Genomic DNA, 18,670 nt, shown 5'->3' with positions numbered 1-18,670 from the left:
TACGTGTATTTCAGGGGTGCGCGTGAAGTTCCACACGCGATATCAGCAGGGTACTTGTATTTCAGGGTGCAGGGGAAGTTACACACGTGATTCCATCAGGGTACGTGTATTACAGGGGTGCGGGGGAAGTTCGACACGTGATTCCATCAGGGTACGTGTATTACAGGGGTGCGCGGGGAGCACCACACGTGAATTGCACGTGTGGGCCCTCCCAGGTGTTCCCTCTACACCCTCCACGGCCCCTGCAGGTGGCTCACACCACAGGGGCCTACCCTGCACATGTCCTGCAGGCACCCCATCCACCATGGCCATGCCCCCCAGCCAACACACATGTCAACTTGCACTACTGCCCACCAACGCATGTCCCCCTGCACCCCCAGCCACCAGGGGCACCCTCCACAGGCCCCCACCCATGTCTCCCACCACCTCCACCCCCCAGCCACCAGGGGCAGCCTCCACCAGGCCCCCACCCATGTCCAACTCATGTACCCCTGCACCCCCACCCCAAGCACTGTGGGGCACCTGCCAGCAGGCCCCCACCCATGTCCAACTCATGTTCCCCACCACCCCCACCCCCCAGCACTGTGGGGCACCTGCCAGCAGGCCCCCACCCATGTGCAACTCATGTTCCCCACCACCCCCACCCCCAGCACTGTGGGGCACCTGCCAGCAGGCCGCCACCCATGTCCAACTCATGTACCCCTGCACCCCCACCCCCCAGCACTGTGGGGCACCTGCCAGCAGGCCCCCACCCATGTGCAACTCATGTTCCCCACCACCCCCACCCCCCAGCACTGTGGGGCACCTGCCAGCAGGCCCCCACCCATGTCTCCCACCCCCCCAGCAGTGCAGGGGCAGCCTCCACCAGGCCCCCACCCATGTCTCCCACCACCCCCACCCCCACTCCCCAGGGGCAGCCTCCACCAGGCCCCCACCCATGTCTCCCACCCCTCCCCACCCCCCAGCAGTGCAGGGGCAGCCTCCACCAGGCCCCCACCCATGTCTCCCAGCACCCCCACCCCCCAGCCACCAGGGGCAGCCTCCACCAGGCCCCCACCCATGTCTCCCACCACTCCCACTCCCCAGGGGCAGCCTCCACCAGGCCTCCACCCATGTCTCCCACCCCCCCCACCCCCCAGCAGTGCAGGGGCAGCCTCCACCAGGCCCCCACCCATGTCTCCCATCACCCCCACCCCCCAGCCACCAGGGGCAGCCTCCACCAGGCCCCCACCCATGTCTCCCACCACCCCCACCCCCCACTCCCCAGGGGCAGCCTCCACCAGGCCCCCACCCATGTCCAACTCATGTACCCCACCACCCCCACCCCCCAGCACTGTGGGGCACCTGCCAGCAGGCCCCCACCCATGTCCAACTCATGTTCCCCACCACCCCCACCCCCCAGCACTGTGGGGCACCTGCCAGCAGGCCCCCACCCATGTGCAACTCATGTTCCCCACCACCCCCACCCCCAGCACTGTGGGGCACCTGCCAGCAGGCCCCCACCCATGTCCAACTCATGTTCCCCACCACCCCCACCCCCCAGCACTGTGGGGCACCTACCAGCAGGCCCCCACCCATGTCCAACTCATGTACCCCTGCACCCCCACCCCCAAGCACTGTGGGGCACCTGACAGCAGGCCCCCACTCATGTCCAACTCATGTACCCCTGCACCCCCACCCCCCAGCACTGTGGGGCACCCTCCACCAGGCCCCCAATCATGTCCCCTATCACCCCCACCCCCAGCAGTGCAGGGGCAGCCCCCACCAGGCCCCCACTCATGTCTCCCACCACCCCCCAGCAGTGCAGGGGCAGCCCCCACCAGGCCCCCACTCATGTCTCCCACCACCCCCACCCCCCAGCACTGTGGGGCACCTGCCAGCAGGCCCCCACCCATGTGCAACTCATGTACCCCTGCACCCCCACCCCCCAGCACTGTGGGGCATCTGCCAGCAGGTCCCCACCCATGTGCAACTCATGTTCTCCAGCACCCCCACCCCCCAGCACTGTGGGGCACCTGCCAGCAGGCCCCCACCCATGTCTCCCAGCACCCCCACCCCCCAGCCACCAGGGGCAGCCTCCACCAGGCCCCCACCCATGTCTCCCACCACCCCCACCCCCCACTCCCCAGGGGCAGCCTCCACCAGGCCCCCACCCATGTCTCCCACCCCCCACACCCCCCAGCAGTGCAGGGGCAGCCTCCACCAGGCCCCCACCCATGTTCCCAGCACCCCCACCCCCCAGCCACCAGGGGCAGCCTCCACCAGGCCCCCACCCATGTCTCCCACCACCCCCACCCCCCACTCCCCAGGGGCAGCCTCCACCAGGCCCCCACCCATGTCTCCCACCCCCCCACCCCCCAGCAGTGCAGGGGCAGCCTCCACCAGGCCCCCACCCATGTCTCCCAGCACCCCCACCCCCCAGCCACCAGGGGCAGCCTCCACCAGGCCCCCACCCATGTCTCCCACCACCCCCACCCCCCACTCCCCAGGGGCAGCCTCCACCAGGCCCCCACCCATTTCCAACTCATGTACCCCTGCACCCCCACCCCCAAGCACTGTGGGGCACCTGCCAGCAGGCCCCCACCCATGTCCAACTCATGTTCCCCACCACCCCCACCCCCCAGCACTGTGGGGCACCTGCCAGCAGGCCCCCACCCATGTGCAACTCATGTTCCCCACCACCCCCACCCCCAGCACTGTGGGGCACCTGCCAGCAGTCTCCCACCCATGTCCAACTCGTGTACCCCTGCACCCCCACCCCCAAGCACTGTGGGGCACCTGCCAGCAGGCCCCCACTCATGTCCAACTCATGTACCCCTGCACCCCCACCCCCCAGCACTGTGGGGCACCCTCCACCAGGCCCCCAATCATGTCCCCTATCACCCCCACCCCCAGCAGTGCAGGGGCAGCCCCCACCAGGCCCCCACTCATGTCTCCCACCACCCCCACTACCCCCAGCAGTGCAGGGGCAGCCCCCACCAGGCCCCCACTCATGTCTCCCACCACCCCCACCCCCCAGCACTGTGGGGCACCTGCCAGCAGGCCCCCACCCATGTGCAACTCATGTACCCCTGCACCCCCACCCCCCAGCACTGTGGGGCACCTGCCAGCAGGCCCCCACCCATGTGCAACTCATGTTCCCCACCACCCCCACCCCCCAGCACTGTGGGGCACCTGCCAGCAGGCCCCCACCCATGTCTCCCAGCACCCCCACCCCCCAGCCACCAGGGGCAGCCTCCACCAGGCCCCCACCCATGTCTCCCACCACCCCCACCCCCCACTCCCCAGGGGCAGCCTCCACCAGGCCCCCACCCATGTCTCCCACCCCCCCGCCCCCCAGCAGTGCAGGGGCATCCTCCACCAGGCCCCCACCCATGTCTCCCAGCACCCCCACCCCCCAGCCACCAGGGGCAGCCTTCACCAGGCCCCCACCCATGTCCAACTCATGTTCCCCACCACCCCCACCCCCCAGCACTGTGGGGCACCTGCCAGCAGGCCCCCACCCATGTGCAACTCATGTTCCCCACCACCCCCACCCCCCAGCACTGTGGGGCACCTGCCAGCAGGCCCCCACCCATGTCCAACTCATGTTCCCCACCACCCCAACCCCCAGCACTGTGGGGCACCTGCCAGCAGTCCCCCACCCATGTCCAACTCATGTACCCCTGCACCCCCACCCCCAAGCACTGTGGGGCACCTGCCAGCAGGCCCCCACTCATGTCCAACTCATGTACCCCTGCACCCCCACCCCCCAGCACTGTGGGGCACCCTCCACCAGGCCCCCAATCATGTCCCCTATCACCCCCACCCCCAGCAGTGCAGGGGCAGCCCCCACCAGGCCCCCACTCATGTCTCCCACCACCCCCACTACCCCCAGCAGTGCAGGGGCAGCCCCCACCAGGCCCCCACTCATGTCTCCCACCACCCCCACCCCCCAGCACTGTGGAGCACCTGCCAGCAGGCCCCCACCCATGTGCAACTCATGTACCCCTGCACCCCCACCCCCCAGCACTGTGGGGCAGCCCCCACCAGGCCCCCACTCATGTCTCCCACCACCCCCACCCCCCAGCACTGTGGAGCACCTGCCAGCAGGCCCCCACCCATGTGCAACTCATGTACCCCTGCACCCCCACCCCCCAGCACTGTGGGGCACCTGCCAGCAGGCCCCCACCCATGTGCAACTCATGTTCCCCACCACCCCCACCCCCCAGCACTGTGGGGCACCTGCCAGAAGGCCCCCACCCATGTCTCCCAGCACCCCACCCTCCAGCCACCAGGGGCAGCCTCCACCAGGCCCCCACCCATGTCTCCCACCACCCCCACCCCCCACTCCCCAGGGGCAGCCTCCACCAGGCCCCCACCCATGTCTCCCACCCCCCGCCCCCCAGCAGTGCAGGGGCAGCCTCCACCAGGCCCCCACCCATGTCTCCCAGCACCCCCACCCCCCAGCCACCAGGGGCAGCCTCCACCAGGCCCCCACCCATGTCCAACTCATGTTCCCCACCACCCCCACCCCCCAGCACTGTGGGGCACCTGCCAGCAGGCCCCCACTCATGTCCAACTCATGTACCCCTGCACCCCCACCCCCCAGCACTGTGGGGCAGCCCCCACCAGGCCCCCACTCATGTCTCCGTGCACGTCATCTCGAATGGCTCGTTGACCACGTCAGCCTGCTGGGACAGGTCACCCAGGCCGGATTCCTCCGTCTGATGGGGCTTGCTCCGACCCCCTCCTCAACTGGACCCCCTACGCGCCCGTCGTCCTCTGTGCCATCTTCCCACCCATCAGTCACCTGGGTGCCCTGTGGAGCTGCCTCTGACGGTGCGGCCAGGCTGGTGGAGGAGGCATCCCTGCCACAGTCGGGAGTCGGACGTCCAGCAGGGGTGGCCACATCAACAACTGCACCCCAGCCGGCGGAGGATGTGCAGGCAGCAGGAGGCAGTGCACGGGCAGAGGCACAGCAGCAGCAGCAACGTGGTGGGAGCCATGAAGGCTCGGGGCCTTCAACATCGGAGGGGCAGGCATCGGCCGGAGGGCAGGTTGACACAGGACGGGGTGTGTCTTCTGTGTTGCAGAAGAGGCGCGGCGGCGGGCGGAAGAGGCGCGTCTCACAATGGTCAGGGCGGAGAACACCATGCGGAGGGCCCTGAGGCGGGCCGAGTGCCTCGAGGCAATCCGCAGGCGGGTGGAGGAGGAGACGCCGTCGTCCCTGCGGACCCTCGGGGCCATGGAACAGGACCGCCTCCGGGACATCGAACAGGAGTTCGATGATGCCCTGGCCCGGAACACCACGGAGTGAGCCGCTGGACTTGCCCGCCGCCTTTGTATATAGTTCTTTAGTTTTAGGTTTCCTTTGTTTCTTATTATGATTTGGAGTCGACGGACACTGCTCCACTTTTTGTATATAGTTGCATTTTAGTTAGGGTTTTTTGTAGGTTTCCTTTGTTCAGTTGGGCTCATGGACCCTTGGATGTTTTGTACATAGTTCTTCATTGGATTGATTTTATTTTTAATGTGACTTTGGACAACATTTTTTTGGATTTGGATTTGTAGTTTTTATTTTTTTAGACGGACATGCAGCTTCTCTTTTTTTCATTGCCATTTTAGTTTGTTTCATTTAATTTGCATTCTTTTTTTTTTAATACAATTTTGTTTTCATACTTCACTGTGTGGTATCATCTCATTGGTTTCATGCATGTCATGTTGGGTGTTTTCCCATTCAATTGCAACCATTGTGTGTGACGGACATGGGTTCATTTGCTTTATGGACATTGGGGGTGTAACATGTAATTTCAATTTCCATGTGGGTGAATGGGTTACTTGGTAGGGCTTTTTGGCTGTGGAGGCTGACCATAACGCACATGATTGGGGATTGTGAGGACCTGGTGGAGGCTGCCCATGGTGGCTGAGGGGTGGGGGTGATAGGGGACATGAGTGGGGGCCTGGTGGCGGCTGCCCCTGGGGAGTGGGGGGTGGGGGTGGTGGGAGACATGGGTGGGGGCCTGGTGGAGGCTGCCCCTGGTGGCTGGGGGTGCTGGGAGACATGGGTGGGGGCTGCCCCTGCACTGCTGGGGGTGGGGGTGATAGGGGACATGATTGGGGGCCTGGTGGAGGGTGCCCCACAGTGCTGGGGGGTGGGGGTGCAGGGGTACATGAGTTGGACATGAGTGGGGGCCTCCTGGCAGGTGCCCCACAGTGCTTGGGGGTGGGGGTGCAGGGGTACATGAGTTGGACATGGGTGGGGGCCTGGTGGAGGCTGCCCCTGGGGAGTGGGGGGTGGGGGTGGTGGGAGACATGGGTGGGGGCCTGGTGGAGGCTGCCCCTGGTGGCTGGGGGGTGGGGGTGCTGGGAGACATGGGTGGGGGCCTGGTGGGGTCTGCCCCTGCACTGCTGGGGGTGGGGGTGATAGGGGACATGATTGGGGGCCTGGTGGAGGGTGCCCCACAGTGCTGGGGGGTGGGGGTGGTGGGGAACATGAGTTGGACATGGGTGGGGGCCTGCTGGCAGGTGCCCCACAGTGCTGGGGGGTGGGGGTGGTGGGGAACATGAGTTGGACATGGGTGGGGGCCTGCTGGCAGGTGCCCCACAGTGCTTGGGGGTGGGGGTGCAGGGGTACATGAGTTGGACATGGGTGGGGGCCTGGTGGAGGCTGCCCCTGGGGAGTGGGGGGTGGGGGTGGTGGGAGACATGGGTGGGGGCCTGGTGGAGGCTGCCCCTGGTGGCTGGGGGGTGGGGGTGCTGGGAGACATGGGTGGGGGCCTGGTGGAGGGTGCCCCACAGTGCTGGGGGATGGGGGTGGTGGGGAACATGAGTTGGACATGGGTGGGGGCCTGCTGGCAGGTGCTCCACAGTGCTGGGGGGTGGGGGTGCAGGGGTACATGAGTTGCACATGGGTGGGGGCCTGCTGGCAGGTGCCCCACAGTGCTGGTGGGTGGGGGTGGTGGGAGACATGAGTGGGGGCCTGGTGGGGGCTGCCCCTGCACTGCTGAGGGGTGGGGGGGGTGGGAGACATTGGTGGGGGCCTGGTGGAGGCTGCCCCTGGGGAGTGGGGGGTGGGGGTGGTGGGAGACATGGGTGGGGGCCTGGTGGAGGCTGCCCCTGGGGAGTGGGGGGTGGATGTGGTGGGAGACATGGGTGGGGGCCTGGTGGAGGCTGCCCCTGGTGGCTGGGGAGTGGGGGTGGTGGGAGACATGGGTGGGGGCCTGTGGAGGCTGCCCCTGGTGGCTGGGGGTGCAGGGGGACATGCGTTGGTGGGCAGTAGTGCAAGTTGACATGTGGGTTGGCTGGGGGGCATGGCCATGGTGGATGGGGTGCCTGCAGGACATGTGCAGGGTAGGCCCCTGTGGTGTGAGCCACCTGCAGGGGCCGTGGAGGGTGTAGAGGGAACACCTGGGAGGGCCCACACGTGCAATTCACGTGTGGTGCTCCCCGCGCACCCCTGTAATACACGTACCCTGATGGAATCACGTGTCGAACTTCCCCCGCACCCCGAAATACACATACCCTGATGGAATCGCGTGTGGAACTTCCCGCGCACCCCTGGAATACATGTACCCTGCTCGCACGGGCCCAATCGCGTGTGGAAATTCCCGTGCACCCCTGAAATACACGTACCCTGCTGAAATCGCGTGTGGAACTTCCCCCGCACCCCGAAATACACGTACCCTGATGGAATCGCGTGTGTAACTTCCCCTGCACCCTGAAATACACGTACCTTGCTGATATCGCGTGTGGAACTTCACGCGCACCCCTGAAATACACGTACCCTGCTGATATCGCGTGTGGAACTTCACGCGCACCCCGAAATACACGTACCCTGCGGAAATCGCGTGTGTAACTTCCCCTGCACCCTGAAATACACGTACCCTGCTGAAATCGCGTGTGGAACTTCCCCCGCACCCCGAAATACACGTACCCTGATGGAATCGCGTGTGTAACTTCCCCTGCACCCTGAAATACACGTACCCTGCTGATATCGCGTGTGGAACTTCACGCGCACCCCTGAAATACACGTACCCTGCTGATATCGCGTGTGGAACTTCACGCGCACCCCGAAATACACGTACCCTGCGGAAATCGCGTGTGTAACTTCCCCTGCACCCTGAAATACACATACCCTGCTGATATCGCGTGTGGAACTTCACGCGCCCCCCCCGAAATACACGTACCCTGATGGAATCGCGTGTGTGACTTCCCGCGAACCCCTGAAATACACGTAGCCCGCTCCCCCAGGCCCGATCGCGTGAAAGAGTTCCCGCGAACCCCTGAGATGCACGTAGCCCGCTCCCCCAGGCCCGATCGCGTGAGAATGTTCCCGCAAACCCCTGAAATACACGTAGCCCGCTCCCCCAGGCCCGATCGCGTGAGAAAGTTCACGCGCACCCCCGGAATACACGTACCCCGCTCAATCGCGTGTGTAACTTCCCGCACAACCCCGAAATACACGTGCCCCGCTCGCACAATTGCTGTATGTTGCCACTTTTGTAATGCGCAGGGACGCTACCGCCTGCCTTCGTGTGGCGGACGTGTATCGGCTTGTGCGTGTCTTTCGCTGTGCGTGGCTTGCCCTATTCGATTCCATGAATACGTGTGGTTCGGGTGCGTGTGGGCGTTCCGTCTGCTTCCCTGCAGTACATCCCCAGTTACGCCCTTGTTTTCGCGAGTTTTTCCCCAAACCGCGCGTTACGCCCCATGTTCCGCCCACTTTCTAGTGTATGCGCCGAGGTTGTGCGCTTTCACTGTGCGCGTCGCGCACGTCTTTCGGGATGTTGCAGTGACGTGTGCGCCATGCACGGGTTTGGCGCACATCCCGAGGTAAACACGCGCAGGGACTTACATGAATCGCACGCGTGCGCGTGCGCCTGTTTTTTTCCGCTTGCGCCTGCTTGCGCCTGCTTGCGCGAAGATTTTCGGCGCACGTTTGTTCCATGAACCGGCCCCTAAGTTGTTCGCGAATATTCCCGGATAATATAGCCTTCATGATTTTTTTGTTGTTTTTGAATGGCAGGCTCATAACATCCTCTGGGGCCAGTGCAAGCCATTTGTGAGCTATAGAGTTAATTTTCACAATGGAACTTGCAGGCATTAGACCAGATTTGAACAATACCACATCATAGATCAACCCAAACAAGTTAGTGCCGGAACCATTTTTTTACTTCCAATACGTATTTCGGCAAGAAAGTCAGAATTTAACATATATCGGGACAATGGCATATTCTAGATTTACCAGTTTGGAGGCTGTGCAGGGAGGAAGTTGCGTGAGTCTCTTAAGTATGTGACCCTCTAGATTACTCATCTCTGACAATTTTCCAAAGGCCTAAATCTCAGAACCATACAATATTGTGGGAGGGATTTCAGCCTGATAGAGTTGCATCAACACTCCCACAGAATAGCCCGCCCTTATTTGCAAATGAGCTTATGCTACCAGTAATCTGGGCAGTATGAATGCTCAATTTCTCTAGGTGACACGTGCCACTTCATTTAGAGTCAAGGTGAATGCCTGTGTACGTGTACCACGAGACCACTTTGAGTGCCTCCCGCCAAAGTACCAGCTCACCCGTTTCACCTTTTTCAAAGTTGGGGAGAAAAGCATAACCTTGGTTTTTTATATGTTCACTACCAGCGAGTTTAATGTCTATAAGCTTTCAAGCAGTCAAAAGAGGACTGCAAGCCTCCAGGGGTATGGTCAAGCAACATAAGGTTGTCTGCATAGCCCATCCATTGCAGAGGGGTGTGTCCAAATTTAGGTGGAATGGACTGTTGATTATTGATAGGCTATCCTAGATCCGACAAATAAAGATAAAATAATGTTGGAGCAAAGATGAAACCTTGTTTTAGGCCTTATAGGTGGAGATCCAGCCTGCCGTCCTACCATGTTGGTCCAAATGACCTTGACCCTAGTATGCTCATGGAATTGCATGATCCTCTTTAGTAGACCAGGGGGATATTCCAATTCACCAGCTTAGTCCATAGCCTACACATGTCTACGGTACCAAATGCAGCACTAAGATCAGTAAAGGTTGCATATAACAAATTATTTCGTATAAACCATGTTGGTTGGAAAATAGTGACCAGGGCTAAGCCGTTAACAGTTGTGTTTAAGCCTTTCCGAAACCCTGTTTGCTTAATGGGGATTATGTTATGTGAATCAGCCTATGCCCCCAGCTCGTTCAATAATACCGGAGCAAAGATCTTAGCCGGGGTGTCTAACATTGCCAATATGCGATAATTACAGAGGTCGGCTTTGCTCCCCTTTTTAAACACAGGGCCGATTAGCTGTCCCTCCATGAAAGCGGGATTATCTGAGTCAGTTCAATCCAGTGAAAAAGCCAATGCAAAGACTGGGCCTATAGGTCCAGATCCACTTTAATTAGAGAGCTACAAATTACCTGTCAAGTTGTTAATTACTTGTTCAACTTCTTTGATTATCACTTCATGTACTTTCTTGTAAGGGGGGTCATAAATGTTAAGAATAATCAATTCCTTCACTTTTGTCTTGGTTGGCCCTTGTGTGAGTGTTATTCTACAAGCCAAGACATATTATGATCCACAAGAGATTTCAAACAAATCATGCAAGTTCTTTGCCCCCAGTATTAATCCACCTTTTGGACAACCCCTGGGACCCGGTATGGCCAGGTAGGAGAGGACATGCCATCTGTCTATTAATAGTGAATCCGTGAGCCGGGTCTCCTGAAGCGTTATAATGCTAAAATGATCAATATGCTCTAATGATCAGCCCTGGTCGAACAGATGTAAAAGGCTGTGTGTGTTCCAGTTTAATAACAAAAAAGGTGTTTGTGCATTGTTGTTAGGGAAACCACTTCCCCCGCTGCTCCACTAGGTTTGCCAACCATTCCCAGTGGGAGTTGCTTCCCTTGTGCCCCTTGTCCCCACAACCTGTCCCCCTGCCTCCCAATGTATGACTCTCACTTCACCTACTACCTCCATTTTGTCTATCGGTAGCAGCCAGTTGTGGAGAATTTTGGGGGCCCAAACCTCTTCTGCCAAGACCACATATCCCAAGTGCCTAATTGCCCTGTTGGGCTTCGATCTCACCTACAGAATATGCATAGCCCAAGCTGTTTAAGAGTGGACAGTGTTCTGTGACGTATTCCAGAATACTATCGGTACAGAGTTATATCAATGAGGTGGCTTGGCTGACACTTTCACAAATATTTAGAGAAGCTATTATCGAGTCTGTATTTTGGAGAGATCTAAAATTAAAACCTGGTCTATTTGCGTGTATCCCTGCTGGTCTGATGCTCAATAGATGAACGAGTAGAAAGCGGAAAACTAATTATGTGAAGTCAATGAAATTTGTTTTTTGTGTGAATATATGTTCCGTCCAGTTGAAGACCCATTTGTAATGTGTCAGGATGAATTGTATGTGAGGAATTGAAACATTGTGTTGACAAGTTTACAAGGGTTGGTGGTGCATTTTTGGGATGTGTCCAGATCCAGAGAGAATGGAGGGCCTCTGTAGATGGACAAGTGGATGGACATAGAAACAGTCCATGAGCAAATTGGTTCTTCTGCCTCAAGCGTTGTGTAGAGGATGCTACTCTACAAAACGCTTGAGGCAGAAGAACCATATTTTTGAGGAGGGATTGAGCCCTGAAATCACATTAACGCCGCAAAGGAGCCATAGACCTGGACACTATTTATAGGTCCAGATTTGAAAAAGGCAAAGCTCGGTTGCCGAAACACGTGTCATCCACTAAGGACTAGAAGTACAAAAAAATACTTGAAGGACAAATATGACCACGAATCTTTATTGCAAGAAATGAACAGATCATAAACAGAAATTTCACAAGATATTGGCGCATGAGAAGGTGCAAGCACACTCAAACCAATTTGCTCATGTACTAACGGAGTAGAGGGGATCAAAGTCTCTGTGGATGCTCACACTCATGCGAGACACGTAATTATATACATACTCAAGTCAAAAACAACGGAACCAAAATATAACCAGGTCGCGACGGTACACTCCAATGATATCACCCAAAAAGTCCCTCAACCAAAAACATAGAAAAAGTAGTCCATTAAAATATACGAGTTCCCTTCCGAAAGGAAAAATGAGAATAATTGTATAAAGTAACCCATCAACACATTTGTGCTAATGTATGATTTTATTTGTACTGTGTGTCCACCTATTTATGTGTACTTTGTGGTAGATAAATTATTTGTTTGAAAATTGAAATAAAATCTTACATGTAGCATTTTCAAATTGGATATAGGCTTTTAGGATACACACAATCTCTTGACAAAAATCTCTTGAGTCACGGGTGATTCATTTATTAATTAGCATGAGCAAGTAATACTGAGGTGAAGAATAATCACCCATTCTATCCATCTAATTGTATCCATACTATGTAATGAAATGTTATGCAACAGTAATTGCAGTGTTTGTGTTAAAAAATGCCCTGATTTGAGAAAGGCATCAGTAGTGCCGAAACATGTTTAATCAAAGGGCAACTACAATGAGAGGTTGAACAAACGAGAGTGTTAAAATTCAAAACTCTTCTATTTTCACAAACTTTGAGTGTGGCGCAATTTAATGTAGCGGACAATAACATTTATCACATAATATCCATTGCTCTGCCATTAGTACTCTACTATGCCCTTGGTCGAATCACTTGTTTTGTAAATACTATCATTATGCATCTTAGCCCTCCCCCTAGACTTGACATTATTTGTAGGTACATCAAAAACATCTCAGCTACTGCCTGCTCCTCACTTCTCTCTACCAAACCAGGTCAGAATGAAGCATTTGTGAAAACCTCTGAACTAGCCTCTCATGTTTCACCTGCTATTAAGGACACGATCGTTGTCTTGGCTCCAGAAAAATAAAAAATGGTAAAAGCTGAGTCCATTAACACAACTTGGTTTAATGATGATATTCTGGAAGCAAGAAGAATAAAAAGAGCACATGAACGAGAATGGAGGAAGAATTGAATCTAAAAGGAAAATATATAATGTCTGCATTGACAATGTCAAATCGAACTCAAGGGAACTTTTCTAAATTCTTAAAGAATTTGAAAGTCATACATCCGATTTCCCCACTATTTCTAAAGACTCTTTATGGTGTCAATCGATTCAGGATGAATATATGAATAAAATCACGGGACACCGCCTAGCCATGTCTAACCAACTCGCTAGCCCTAAAACCAACAATGACTGCACTAATACAGACAGCAAACACCTAGCTAATCTAGCAACCCTTGCTAAATTTGAGTTTCGTAGATGATCTGAAAATGAGGTCATAGGGGTTGTCACCAACATGAAATCCACATCCTGCCTAGGGGGCTCATGCCCCCATCAACATTTTGAAGGGTTCCTTGGAAGTCCTGATCCTGTGGATCACTGAAATGATTAATTCTTTATTTGAGACAGGCATCGTACCTGTCACCTTGAAGGATGTCTGGGTTACTCCCCTTCTGAAAAGGGACACACTCGACCCTGCAGTTCCCAAGAATTATATGCAATCACTAATGTCCCATATCTGCTAAAGATTTGGACAGAGTGGCCTACTTGCAGTTCCAGAAATGTATAGAGGAAAATAAACTTCTTAACCACTATCAATCTGGTTTTAGGTCCCAGCATGGAAAGGAGACGGCCCTCCTGGATCTTAAGTCCAATTTTGTGGGAATTATAGAACGAGGTCACCCAGCCTTACTCCTGCTATTAGACCTCTCAGAGGCATTTGATATTATTGATCATAAGCTATTACATGATAGACTGCTAACTGTTGCCAAATATTCAGAAAATGTCACCCAGTCGATCGCAGCCTCTCTTGAGCCCAGAACCTCTAGATTGGCTGCTGAGAGTGCTCAAGCTAACACCGCCTCTCTTACATGTGGCATACCACAGGGGTCATGTTTATCTCCCTTGTTTTTTAACATTTACATCAGGCCATTTCTCGATCTTCTTGAGGGTCTAGGTGTCCTGTTTGCAAACTATGTGGATGACACCCAGATCATATTTGAATTATCTGGCAACTACTCTAATCATGATGCAACAGTGAAGTGTGCTTATAATGAAATCCAGGCTTGGGTGGCACACTGCTCACTGGCACTCAATGATACTAAAACCGAGCTGCCCATCATGACCTCTGGTCCATGACTGAAGATGCTCAATCCTCAGTATGCTCAGTTTGAGGTTTCAGGTAACATAATCACTGTGAGTAAATCAATCCAAACACTAGGAGCCATTCTAGATGCCGACCTTTCAATGAAGTAACAAGTATCACTGATTCATTCATCATGTGGACATGTAATCAAATTGCTCCTCCAGATTAACTGTAATTAAGAAACGAGCGATCAAAGTGTCCTCCTTTTTTAGGGGCTTGTTGAGGGAGGACCAGAGACCATACATAAACAACCAAGGTCCACAACATGCTACCTGCTAATATCGTATAGGGCCGAGAAAATTAGCATTTACCTGAGGCAAAAGGAAGATGGAAGACGATATGGTCGGGGATTTATCCAAAAATAGATTTGTTTTTATTTATACATAATACATGAACATAATAAAACACTGGACATCAGAAAAATGCCCAGACCCATATAACAACTATTCACACATGAATACATAACAAAGAGATACTGGTAAAATATATCATCCAAAGAATTTTCCTGTATCTGCAGGGTGATGTTAGTAACTAATGGGTGACTTTTTGCACATTTCTTTTACACAGCACAAAAATGAAGAAAGAACCCATTAAGAAAAAGTGCCGACAGTAAACAAAAAACTGTTTCCAGCCTTTATGCGGTGACTACGAGTGCCCCACACTTTAGGGTCTGATTTCTGAACCTCTTCTTCTTTTTTGTCTCTCATCCTGGTTTCTTTTGGTGTGCTCTGAAGCCCATGGACATGTAACGCCTTATTAAGAATTAAAATAAATTAATTAGGTGCGTTATTGAATGTGGTTTTTGGGGTATGTGCACTCTTAGTGAAATGTGTCAACTATCCTTGCCTGCAAATGCCACTGCCTCCTAATTATAATTATTATAATTGTTCTTTTATAACGCTTTTAATACCAGAGACCAGTTTCCAAGCACAAGACCTGGATTCAAACCTGTGTTGCTATGTATTGTCTTGTTTCCAAGACAAACGCGTTACCCCTGAGCTATCCTCCCAGTCTGATCTATTCTTAAAGCCCTTTCCCATCAATTCATGCCTGGCTATTTCAGTGGATAAGAGAACCGAACTCTGGCACTAACAAGTAAGGGGTCAGATAACCATACGACTCCCATGTTGTAAGTCAACTGCTGAACCAGACACCCTATGTCCACAACCTCAAAGTTAATTTGGACAGTAAAATGTGGGTCTCAATGCTGACCTCCTATTTTATTTACATTTTTAAAGCGCTCACCCAGCCCACGGGCATGGAGGCGCTGTTACAGGAATTGTTTTGTTTTTTAGTTACATAATTGTTTTTCTTAGTTGCGTATTTATAACGTACTTAAACACCCAGAGGTCTCTAAGCGTGGACCCGGGGATCGAACCTGTGTTGTTTCGTGTCGTCTTCCTTCCAAGGCACGCATGTTGCCGCTGAGCTATCCTCCCGGGACATCCTCCCTAATGATACCAGCTGCTCAAGCTGAATAACTGCAAGATCCACCGAGAGCTTGAATATTGTACTAGACTGCATCAAGTAAGACTAATGAAAATCTCTCCTTCTACTACTTTCAACACATTGATCGCCTCCTCAACTTTGACCCTCATTCCTTGTTTAACTTTCCCAGATCCATCCCTCTACCGATATCAGGCAAGCTGTCTCCAAATGTACAATAGGTCACTTTAGGGTGATAAGTGATGTGATCAATGCATGCAATGAGATAGCAAACATCTTTTTTAGCATAATATTTCATTTGACTGAATTTGATCTTTTCAGGCCCCTTCCACTTTCCTCAATTATAGCACTGTACAATACCTGCTTGCAAAATGTTCAATCCGCGAGTGTGTGTCAGCATGCGGCAGCATCGGCGATGAAGCAGGCCTGTAATAGAAAAGTGAGTCCAGTTAAAAGCAACCTGAGCTTCTGCTCTTCCTCCCACAATCTGCTGAACTCACACGTCTCAACATGTGTTTGAGTTGTACTGTGCCTTTGTCAAGAGCATTTTTAGTGGGTTCGACAGCTGTCTGTGCCCTAACAACATGGGGATATAATATACTGGCCCTCATTACGACCCTGGCGGAAAGGGGTTTACGCCGGCGTAAACCATGGCGCCCCTTTCCGCCTGACTACGAGTTCCCGTAGCGCCATGGTGATTTTTACGCCTGCTTTTTGCAGGCGGAAAAATCCATGGCGCTAAGGGACCTTGTTGTTAATTACGCCACCGTAATTTATGGTGGCGTAATTAACGCCTTCCCCACTCCCATTATACCCTATGGGGCAAAAATGGGAATGGGGAAGGGTAAATGGGGATTGGGGACTTACCGCCCCGCCAAGGTCGGAATGGGGCGGTAAGTCCGCCAACCACCATGGCGGAGTTGGCAGCTTAGCGCCATGGACCATGGTGCAAATAGCACCATGGATCTCCGCCAAGGTCGTAATGAGGGCCACTGACTTTTAGCCTCGCCACAACTCCAAGGTATATACATTGTTTGCTGCCTCGCTGTTAATTATCTTTGGCACATATGGTGATGCTTTAGAGTGCCCCCTTTGTCCACAAGAACAGTACAGAGAATAGAAACAGAAGAGGAGGGTGTTGAGAAATAGAATAGTTATGATGACAATTTCCAATGGTCGTGTCATGTAGTGGCTGAAGCACAAATTGTTATCTTGAGTGTTTTCTTACCATCTAAACAGATGAGTGATTATTGTACTAAATCTAAGCCAATCTGCAGATAATGAAATGCATGCATGTGTACAACTCAGTAATGTCCTGTGACCGAGTAGCTGAAGGAGTGAATGTCTGCTAGTTTGTCACGTTCCCTGCCGTCCTGCGTAGCCCTACATACTAAAATCCGAATCTAGGATGAGCAGATCAGTGAATGCACAGTGGCACCACAGCAGCAATTGACTTCTTTTATCCAGTCTTCCTTGCAAATTCCTGACCCCAGCAGCCCCACACCTACTGGACCCAAGGCCTCATTACGAGTCCGGCTGTAACCCTTCCGGTGCTACTGGCGGGTTGCAGCCAGACTCGTAAAATGTTACCGCATTTAGCTTCCCGGTACTACCGGGACATTACAAGCCCCGGGACACCAGGAAGCTGGGTGCCGGTAAACGTTAGTCCCCATTCCCATTGATTTTCGTAGGACTCCATGGGAATGGGTTCATGGAAGCATCAGCAATGTTACTAACGGTGCCGATGCTTCTGTGATGAGTTTGCCTACTGGGACCGCTGCAGCCGGCAGGGTCAATACTGTTGGGTGCAGCAGCCTCGGCAGACAACCTTGTAATTTACCGGTCCGGAAACAAGGGTGCCGGAAAGCTTACCGGCAACCTTGTTTTCCGGACTGGCAAGGTCGTAATGAGGGCTGTCTCAGTGAGGCACAAAGGAATATACAGCTTAATTTGTCTTTAAACGCAGGGCGTGGGGGTGGTCTCTTTAGTTTGAATTTGGATCACTGGTGCGAGAGAAAAGCTCAATGGCTGTGTTGGTGTTAAAAGACACTGCCAGACTAATCTTAATAGACTTGCCATTCACATCTTCCATAGATGGATCCTGCAATCGGACATGGCAGCAAATTGCTGCTCATCGCTATGGGTTTTTTATCTCTGCCACTTATCTCATGAGCCACATGCCAGCCTCTGAATTCATGTTGTTTACTTAAACAGTGATATAGGACCCTTTGTTTAACTAACTACAATTCCCAGCTGCAGATCTTTGCCAGGAGGTGATGCCGGCCCCACGCCAAAGCCTGCGAGTAAGGCCACTGCCTGTATGGGCCTTTCTGGGTCAGGATGGCCTAACACCTTACCGGCACCTGACCTGCAGGTACGTGCCCCCCCACCTGCCACTGGCGACACGACTCCTGCCATCACAAACTACTATTCCCCCTACTAGGTTCCTCCTGCCCGTGGCTTTCTATGTGAAACCATGCTCACCCGTTAACCGCAACACCCGACCACCCATACCTGACATACTATGCCCACTCAAACCGGCCCCTTGCTCTAGCATATCATGGCCCACTCAGTCACGATGCATAGGCCCCACCCGGAAGTGCCTGCAAGTGACTGTTTGGCTGGTTATTTTGCACAGCTCAGCGTCAACTTGCCCTGTGAACCATTCTTCACCCTACGCGGCGTCGGCAAGAGGAATCTCTGCACTTTTCTGCAAGTCCGTAACTCGCCTGCTGCTGCGAGTGTCACCTGACATTTCCAAGTCATTTTTCTATCTTTCTTTGAAAGATTGAAAGACTTAAGAAAGACGTGTGCTAAGTGCACTGCCTGCATGTTTTTTGTCTCTGACAGTGCCTTGCTTCTTACTTTGCAGACCCTGATTTTGGCTCTGCCCCCCCCCTTGTCTCGCTGCCGATGTTCTGTGGAGTGACCTATAGTATAAAGGCATAGAAGTACGCTCACCCGCGGTCACACCCGGAAGTGCCTGCAAGTGACTGTTTGGCTGTTCGGTTGCCTTGGAACTAACCACAAATGGTATATGTGTTCTTTCGATAGGGGGGTATTTAGCAACTTTTGTTTATGCCTTTTGTGTTGACA

General features: G+C 54.0%; 1 protein-coding gene across 4 annotated transcripts in view; it reads right to left on the bottom strand.

The window, feature by feature from the left end:
- Positions 1-18,670, bottom strand: part of DRP2 (dystrophin related protein 2) — a 1,496,582-nt gene that overhangs the window by 116,133 nt on the left and 1,361,779 nt on the right. For all 4 annotated transcript variants that reach the window (XM_069613022.1, XM_069613021.1, XM_069613023.1 and 1 more), the window contains one exon: positions 15,935-16,000. In XM_069613022.1, the coding sequence (XP_069469123.1) occupies positions 15,935-16,000 (66 nt within the window). The remainder of the gene's footprint in view (positions 1-15,934; positions 16,001-18,670) is intronic.

The sequence above is a fragment of the Ambystoma mexicanum genome, chromosome 5p (genome assembly GCF_040938575.1).
Source record: "Ambystoma mexicanum isolate Mex_15411 chromosome 5p, UKY_AmexF1_1, whole genome shotgun sequence".
NCBI lineage: Eukaryota > Metazoa > Chordata > Amphibia > Caudata > Ambystomatidae > Ambystoma > Ambystoma mexicanum.
Note: the sequence above shows the minus strand (reverse complement) of the source record. Positions and strands in the feature narration are given on the sequence as shown.